Source organism: Pygoscelis adeliae, unplaced genomic scaffold, assembly GCF_000699105.1.
Source record: "Pygoscelis adeliae isolate BGI_AS28 unplaced genomic scaffold, ASM69910v1 Scaffold4, whole genome shotgun sequence".
NCBI lineage: Eukaryota > Metazoa > Chordata > Aves > Sphenisciformes > Spheniscidae > Pygoscelis > Pygoscelis adeliae.
The window spans coordinates 1,205,274-1,214,348 of record NW_008824986.1 but is presented as its reverse complement, the minus strand read 5'-3'; the positions used below and the strand labels follow the sequence as shown (position 1 = coordinate 1,214,348).

General features: G+C 55.3%; 1 protein-coding gene across 1 annotated transcript in view; it reads right to left on the bottom strand.

Annotated features, from left to right (window-relative positions):
• CDH23 (cadherin-related 23) overlaps positions 1-9,075 on the bottom strand; it is a 211,058-nt gene that overhangs the window by 35,430 nt on the left and 166,553 nt on the right. Inside the window, exons 29-37 of the mRNA XM_009325979.1 lie at positions 6,294-6,354; positions 5,766-5,914; positions 4,680-4,815; positions 4,088-4,476; positions 3,897-3,998; positions 2,949-2,951; positions 1,716-1,865; positions 916-1,044; positions 665-793 (exon numbers count right to left, since the gene is read on the bottom strand). Coding sequence (XP_009324254.1) covers positions 665-793; positions 916-1,044; positions 1,716-1,865; positions 2,949-2,951; positions 3,897-3,998; positions 4,088-4,476; positions 4,680-4,815; positions 5,766-5,914; positions 6,294-6,354 — 1,248 coding nt within the window. The remainder of the gene's footprint in view (positions 1-664; positions 794-915; positions 1,045-1,715; positions 1,866-2,948; positions 2,952-3,896; positions 3,999-4,087; positions 4,477-4,679; positions 4,816-5,765; positions 5,915-6,293; positions 6,355-9,075) is intronic.

Genomic DNA, 9,075 nt, shown 5'->3' with positions numbered 1-9,075 from the left:
AAGAGTGTAAAAACCAGTGTGTGTGCAAAGGAGAAGGCTGTGTAATGGACTCAGAGCTCGGCTAATTATTTTTGGATAGTCCCATTATGGGGAAAATCAAAACAGAAATTCTGTTCTTCAACCAGCTCTGAACATGTATTAAATAGATAAGAAAATCCTAACAGGGCAATAACTTTAATGCAAAGCTGTTAATCATGAGCAGCACTTCCTCACAGCTAAGTGTCACTGGCTATTACTCATATTTCATTTTTTATCATCAAATTGAGAACCCCCCGGTCCAGGAATTAAACTGTCAGGAAATAAGTTGGCTTTTCTCATGCCTGATTGTGTTTTATTGCTTAATTATCTAGCTCTTGCTGAGCTGCTTCCTGAAAGCAATTCCTATTCTGCACCGCGCTGCCTCTTGTGTCACTTCGGTGGCATTTCCATGGGCGTGTAGCCACTTCTCCTTCCTGCTGGTCCCTGCAGCCTCATGGGCTTAAGCTGCCTGCAGAACTCTCTCCTAGCCCCAAACTAGGAGGCCATCACAGGTGAGGGCTTGCAAGGGGCCAGCAACCCTGAAATCATCCAAGGTGAGGACTGACCACTCCATTGTCCCCACCTGCTTTGTGGTCAGACCTCACCTTGGGAGGATGAAAGGAGAGGAGCAGGGCTGGGTGCTCACCTCACTCACGCTCACATTGTAGCTGAAGGGGCTGTCGATGATGGGGGGGTTGTCATTGACATCGAGGATGTTCACTCGCAGAGTGTGCTCCTTCCTCCGGGGGGGCACACCGCCGTCCGAGGCTTGGATCTGTGGTTGGGGGATGGATTTTTCAAAAAATGCTATTTTTAAGCTCACAGCCCCAAGAAAACAGTCTCGATGCTCAAACCAGAAGAAGCCCAAGGAGGTAAGCGGGGTGGTTTGGTGCTTACCCGTAAGGTGTAGTGATCCAGCAGCTCCCGGTCCAGCGGCCGTGCCACAAACACCTCGCCATAGGTGTTGTTGGTGGTACGGATCTCGAAAGCCCGGCCAATGTTCCCCGACATCAGTGAGAAAGTCACCTGGAAACATCACCGGGAAAGAAAAACAGGGCAGGCAATGTGATGCTGTGAGGAGAAAGGAGAGAAAGGCGACCCTACAATAATAAACCCAGCATCGCCTCGGGAAGTCTCTGAGCATTTTAAAAGGTCCAATATGTGCTGGGGTCCATGGGTGTGCTGGCTTATTGCAGCCACCCCAAAACAAACACCCATGGGCGAACCCTGTTCTCATCCATGGCCCTCCTATGATGCTAGCAATTTTTGGTATTAAGGGTGACGGGACCTCATTAATGCCTGTCTGCGTGGTAAAGAAAATAACAAATGTCAGAGAGCTTCCTGCTCAGCCTGCCAAGGGCTTCGCTGCAGCTCCCCGTGGTGGGAGAGGCCGCAGCTGGCTTTCAGATTGCTGAGCTCCTTTTGACACATGTCCCGCAGAGCTCTTTGCCCCAGACAGCCCAAGGATGATGCTTTTCCTCTCCTGCAGGCACGCCTCAACCGGGAAGCGCCGGTACCCACTGCAGAAACACCCCCAAAACTGTTGGCATCAATGACCAGAGTTTGCTCTCGCAGGGATGCAGATGAGGGGAAGGGGTTGGGAAGACACTGGTGGAGGCATTTCTGCCTCAGTGTCTACCACAAACACTACCACAGCCTTATGGGCAGCCCCAAACCTGCTGCGCTGGCCTCCCTACCTGCCCATTGCTGCCTGCATCTGGGTCGCGGGCTAGGACCACGGCCACCTGCTTGCCGACCGCACTGTCCTCTGCCACGCTCACGGAGGAGTCGGAGGTGATGTCGAACTGGGGGCTGTTGTCGTTCTCGTCCAGGACCGTGATGGTCACCTGCGGGCATGGCATGGGGCTCAGGCAGGGCGCTGGTAGGAACCTGCCCCCTTCCTGCCTGGTATCAACAGTGACACTGACACTCCCGGCAAACTCTTGACCTGCTGCAACCCCCTGAGGTGCCAACAGCATGAGTGTTGTCCATCCCACGTGGGAACGGGTGCAGTTATTTGAGCCCAGTAGCCAAAGCTACATCCCTGTCTGCAGAGGAGGAGGAGGGATGCTTAGAGGCTGGAGAAAGAGTGCAAGGGTGCTGCAGCTCTCAATTGGTGGATTTTTCTATGGACCGTCCTCCATTATTTTATTCTCCAAATAGCTGGGCATGGAGCAACTCACGCTGCTGCAGGGTGACCGTTTCCTGCTAAGCTTTTCACAGGCAGCAATTTCATCCATGCTCACAGCACTGGAGGTTGGGCAGGGTTTGCTTTAAAGCTAACTGGACACAAAGAAGTTGGAGCTGTCTGTATTTAACTAAACCAGGGCAAACTGGGCATATAAAAGACCTGAGGTCCCTCCTGGGAAAAGGCACATGGGTGAGTGAGAGACCGGGCAGGAGATGCTTGGAGGGGCACCCTGCCGCAGCATGGAGGTGACCAGGGACTGGGCTACCTCGGCCACAATTAGCAGAGGAAATGCTCTCATCATGTTTGTAATCAAAGAGCTGCAAAGCTACACAGAAATGAGAGAGGAAGAGCCTTTCTGTTCCCGGGGCTCTATTTATGGGTGCCCCAAGCCCCCAGGTGTGGCCAGGCTGAATGCGACAACATCCTGGAGGAAGCCAGGGAGGGAGTTGTGCGCCTCGGGGTGATTCAGTTATTGTTGCCGTTGAATTAAAAACAGAGAGCCAAGAGTGGGGAGAGCCCATTCAGCCACTGCGATGGATCCGGCAGCTGCTGTCCCAAGTGCCAGATCAGGGTGCTGGGATTTCTTCTGGCTGGCACCACGTTCTGGGGGGTGTCACAGAAGCTGGTGCTGGTGGGACAGGGCTGGAGACTTCCACCTGAGTCCCTCCCCACAGCTCGATGCAGAGTTCGGGATGGATCCTGACCCCCAAGGTGATGCCAGCATGATGAACGTGCTTACCTTCTGTTGGAGGAGAGCAGAGGGGAAAACAGAGAAAACAAAACCCCAAGAGTTAGTGGGGGATGAGGAGGTGTGGGCACATGTGAGGGGCAGTGGGCTGACTCCGCATCCCACCGTGGCAGTGTTGGGGGCCACAGGTACCCCCCTGTGGTGATTTGGAGGCTCCCCTGTTGGTGCATCCCCTGTTTTTTTCTAGATAAGCTTGGTGGATTTGCCCCTCGCCCTGGAGAGGCTCAGACAAGAGCACGGCAGTGTGCGGAGAGCACAGCCACTGGCACTCATGGGTGGGGACAGGCAGTGCTTGCAGCATCACTGCCTTTGTCATCCAGCATCCTTTCTAGAGGCAACAGATGCACCAAGGCACGAGAGCGCTCGAAACGCAGAGCACTGCCCATTGCTGTGGGCCAGCCTCTGGTTTCAAACCCCCCCTGAGGCCCCCACTCCTCCAGCTGGCCCAAACCAGCACAGTTTGGGTAGCGCCAGCCGAGCTGCCCCTGCCTGCGGCACGGGGACCAGGCTTGCCCTGCAACCGGCGTGTCTCCTGCCCCAGCAGAGAAATGCAAATCGCCCCCCTGCTCGGCTGCCTTTGAAACTGCCAAATATAACCCTGTCAAACATAAACCACCATGAAGTATTTCAAGGCCCCCAAATTTACCTCCCTCAAAACTGTTTCAGCTTGGTAAGTGACCTGCAAACTCTACAGTTTGGGGTGGGTTTTTTTTGTTGTTCTAAGAAATCCCACCCTATGACATGCAGAAGCTAAAAAGAGCCAGTCATTGTGCTTATGCAAATGCTGGGTTTCCCCCAAATCAGGGTTTCCAGACCCTGGCGGCCAGAGCAGCGAGGACAACTAGCACATGCTGTCCCATGCCAGTGGAAGAGGGAGGTGACCTGAGGTCAGCTCTGCCTGTGCAAAGGATGGTGGGGAAGTGGGTAGAAGATACTCACTACCGTAGAGTCAATCTTTGGTCCTCCATCATCGGCCACCACCGTCAAGGTGTAGAAATCGCCCTTCTCTCGATCCACCTGGCCTTTGACTGTGATCACACCCTGTCAAGGATGAATAGCTATGTCAGCCACAAACACCAAAGTCCACGGTGGACAACCAAGCCAGAAGGGACCATGCTGTGGCTACTTACAGTGATCCCATTGATTTTGAAGAGGGAGAGCGCCTGGGCGTTGGTGTTGGGGTCGAACTTGTAGGTGATCGGGTTGAGGTTGTCGATGGAGCGGGCCTGGACCCGGAGTACCTCGGAGCCCAGGGGGATGTTCTCCACTATCACAGCCTCGTAGCTGCTGTTGGAGAAATGCACAGCCTCGTCCAGCTCGTTCAGTAGGCTGACGTACACGCTGCAGAAGCCCTGGTTGTTGGGGGGCGCTTGGTCCGTGGCAGAGACATTCATTAGGTAGCTGGTTTTGGTCTCGTAGTCCAGGTACTCGATTGTCGTGATAAGGCCCGTGCTCTCATCGATCTCAAACTTGCCTTCGGCGCCCGACAGAATTTTGTAGTTCACCAGACCGCCGTTCCCTGGGGCAGGAGCAGGAACCACAGTGCCAGTTGGACTAAGCATCCCGAAGAGGCAGGCACCACCGATGCCGATCCCGACCATGGAGCAGAGCCCATCCCACGTGGGGATTTCAGCCCAGCCAAGCCAGGATCCGTGCAATGGCTGATTTCACCGCTTTCCCTCCTAACTGGGTGTTTCTGTAAGCTGACCCCCGGCTTCCTACCTGTGTCTCGGTCGGTGGCCCGGACCACTGCCACCGAAGTCCCTATCCCTGCTGTCTCCCGCAGCCCCAGGCGGTTGTACTGCCGCTGGGTGAACACCGGCACCTCGTCGTTGACATCTTCCACGTAGACGATCACCTGCGAAAGCCCCCAGAGAGACCACGAGTGAGCCGGGCAGGCTCATGAAGCCTCGCCAGCTGCTTACACTTGCGAGGGGAAATATATCCTTCACAGCACTCATCTGCTGCACAGGAGAAACATTATCTCTACTACAAATACCACGTGATGGAGAATGAACACGCACAGTTTAACATCATAGATTTAAACAAGCCCTGTGGTTGGAGTGACTCAGTCCTTCCCTGGCCAGAGGGAGGTACACTCTGTGTATTAATTCCTCTGTGCTTTGGGATCCCCTGCTGGAAACCTTGCAGTTAGAGACCCTGCAATGTAGAAACGCTGATGACTCGATGGGAAATTTTGCTCAAAGTTCAGTGGGTTGAGCTGCATTTTCTCCCCTTTCCCCAGGGAACATCCTTTCTCCCTCTGGTTTTCTGCTTGCTGCTGGTGCTGTGGGCACGTCGCGCTTGGCCAGAGCCCACCATGAACTCAGGGGGTCTAAAATAGATGGAACCAGAGGGTTGGGTTTGTGGGAACTGTGGGAAGCTGGTGAATCACTGCTAAAGATTATTGCCACTAGGTCCTGGCTTATTTAAATAAATGCCTGGCCAGGAGACATGGTTTCCAACAGGCTGAGGCTCAGTTCTTCCTCCTGGCAGCAGAGCTGCATCTTGCCGGGTGAGTAAGTCTCCCTCTGACAGCGACTGCCGCACCACTTAGCAGCCTCATCGCACCGAAATGTCACAGAAAAAATGAAAAAAACAACAAAAAACCCCCAACAAGCTCTTCTCCACCCACAGGCAGCCCCTGGAGGCTTTCCGTCAGCATTTCCATGCCAGATTCTCAAACTTCCTGCATGCCTGCAAGGGCTGGAAATGATTGCCCTCTGATGAAGCATCCCGAATATTTTGCATGAACTCCTCTGCTGCCCAGTCCTGCTGCCCACCCCTTGGCAGCCGTGAGGTCCTTACCCGCACGGAGCTCCTCATAGGTCCCTGCTCTGTGTTGTAGGCCTCCACCTCCAGGACGTGAGAGGAGTTTTGCTCCCTGTCCAGGTGCCGCACGCCTCGCATCACCAGCCCGGTGCTGGGATTGATGCGGAAGTTGTTGTGCTCGTTTCCTGGTTGGGGGGAAAAGCGAGATGGATGCTGCCCACCGCCACTACATCAGTCCTGGCGACACACTGAGCCCTCCCCAGGTGGCTGCCTTGGAGGCAGATTATCGAGCAAAACCCAAGCCCCCATCACCTTCGGCTACATCAGGCTCAGCTCAGCAGGGTTTGGCCCTGGTCAAGCCAGGAGTTATGGCATCTAGGTGTCCATCAATGACAAATCATCCCCTGGCAATTAACCCTAACGCTGAAGGCTTGCTCAGGGGTGGGGGAAATGTTTCTGTGGGATGCAAAGTGCAAAAAGATGGAGAGCGCAATGAGGCTGTGTGTGCAGCTGGCCAGAGCCTGGTGCAAACACACCGCTGCACAAAGGGGCACCTGGACTTACCCTTGACGATCCTGTACCACACTCTCCCATTAATGCCTTCATCCGCATCTGTGGCTTTCACCTTCATGAGAAAAGAAAAGCAGTGAAGGTGAAGAGCAGAGATTTCCAGACCACGACAAGTCCTCCCACCCTGCCCGAGGCTGGACATCCTGCTCCACTACCTAAGCCAGGGAGCTTACCAACTGCAAAGCAAAATAAGTTACCTTCCCCTTCTCAGTGGACAGAAGGGATAGTGGGCTCAAGAGCCCTTGGCTGCCAAGTTAGCTGTTGGATGGGCTCGGGGTGGGAGTGGAGCCTGAGGACCATGCCATGAAATCTGCAGGTCAGTGCACTGGTGGAAGTGCCTCCATCGGTCCTGCCCTGCACTCCGATGCTTGCACTGGTGGAGATGCCGCCAGGGATGGAGCCTCCTTGCCCACAGAGCTGGCCTGGGCCGGGCAGGGAGAGCTGCTCCCACGCCTGGTGGGCACCTGGCCTATGGCATCAGGGTGTATCACGCGCTGTGTTAAAGGAATGGCCCACCTCTCGGCCAGCATGCAAGCACCCACCTGGGTCTATTGGCTCTGAGAGCTACTTGCATTTACCCTCTCACTGCAAGCTATTGCAAAGTCACCCAAGAAGCAGCATATGCAAAAAATACTGAAGGAAACATGAAGGCAACCAGCCTAGTGCATGCTGGTGGTCTGGACACTGGTCTGAGCCCTCGCAAGATCCTGAGCAGTGAGTGGGAGCACCCCTCAGCTGTGATGCACTGCACGGTCCATGCACGTACCAAAGAGGCCATCTGCCCCAGGAAACCCAAGACACGGGTCCCCTCTGGTGTTGCTGAACAACACTGCAGTGCTTTCCCCGCAAACCCCAGCCAGCAGCCTGCCGGCCCCAGCAGCTCGGAATCGGGACCTGGCGAGGGACAGCAGGCCCTGGGCTTGCTCTCTGGCTGGCATTGAGCCACTGCATCTCCTCTCCGTGGAAACTGCTTCCCACAAAGCATTCAAACCACGACTGCAGCGGTGGCCGCTTGCGAATCACCGGGGCGAGGACGCGGGGGATGCCTTAGCCTTTATTCTCCGGCTGCTCCTCTGGCAAGGCATCTTCTGCCACATCTTCTGCCTACAAATATTACCCAGGGGTTTCCTTTCCCAGGCAGATAGGGGTTTGCACCCAGACTTGCACTGAAAAGAGGAGGGGTTGCTGCAAAGGACGCACGTGCAGCGGGAACAGTGAGGCCATTTACAGGGGCTCAGCTTTAAAGACTTGGGCTGGCTTTCACCCACAGCCCCACACAACACTTGCAGGAATCAGAGATGCTCTTCCAAAATGCATTTTTGAGATGCCTTGAACTGCTCTTGTTCCCTTCCACCATCAGCCAATGTCAGCCGAAATCTTCGAAAACGCTGACCCTGTGATTGCAAACTATCTGGATTTCCCACCTGTGTGCCATGCATGCTGTTTTTCTCTGTCCCAGACTGGCTCACGTCTTGCTTATGGCTGGACACAATCCTGTGCCTTGCTCCATGTTTCACCATGGACCCAGCACCTTCCTTTCACAGCGGAGAGCTCTCCCTCCCACCCCAGCTCTTCCACCCTCGGGGCTCCCTGAGGCCATTTCTGGGCAGGAGCTGGGCTGTCTCCTCTCCCATGTGATGGATGGACCCAGCAGGTGAGTGATGCTCAGGCAGACCGGCTGCCTTGCCACGGCGAGACCAGCCTGCTGCACGAACCGGCTCCCTCCTGGGAAAAGCTATCCTGTGAGCCAAAACACTGTGCTGGGGCAGCAGTGGTGGGAGGGAAGCCTAAGGGATGGGAGACAAATCTTTGCAGCTTTTAGTGCCATCCCCTGCCCTGCTGTGCCCAGGAAAATGCACTTCAAGGTAAGCAAACAGGAAGGTTTTCAACATGATGAGCATTGGATGGGAGCAGCAAACCACACCCTGCAAACACCTCCTTAACCACCCTTTTCCCAGCTCATCCAAGCATTTGCTGCAGGCAGCTCCAGCACATAAACCAGGTGAAATAGGTCAGCCTGGGTATTTCATTTTTATTAAAAAAAAAAAGTAGTTTGCATTAAACCAATGCATGCTCCTGCTGCTGCCGTGGCACAGCCTGCTGCTGGGAAAAAGCTCGGCTGCTGCTGGTTCGACCCACTGAGGTCCCGGACGGGATGTGGTACTTAGACTGTCCCAAATTGGGAAAACAATTTAACTTGAGTGCAACTGGTGGGAGAAAAGGTCTTTCTGCTGCAGGTGCAAAGCACTTTGTGCAGCCAAGCGCTGACGCCTCCAGCCTGCTTTATCTCCCTGCTAGAGAGCGGGCTGCAGGCAGAGCCAGCCTTTTGCAGGCCACCTTTCAAACACCCCCAGCTACTGGAAAGGGGTCAGAAAAGGAGGAGGAAGGCAGGGGAATAAAAGGATGGAGAAAAGCAGGCGGCTTGGCGCGGAGTTGCTGGGAAAAGGGGGAGCAGGCACGCAGAGGGCAGCCCGCCGCCCTCTCCCCGGCACGGGGGGCTCAGCCCACGACCGTACCATTCAGCCTTCCCGCAGGGGCAAAGCCTGAGGAAACACGTCCTGGGGGCCTCCACCCCTCACTCCAGCGGGGCACAGCCCCAGGGCACTGCCGTGCTGGCAAAGCCCGGGTGGGGGATCAGGGGCCCGCCTGGCTTTGCACGCTCTGGCTGTCCTCAGCCCATCTGCCATCTCTCTCCCACCCTCCCCTACTCTCCAAAAGGGAGGAGGGGGCTGGCAGCTGGCACAGAGCACAGTGGGAGAGGCGGCAAGGCAGGCGT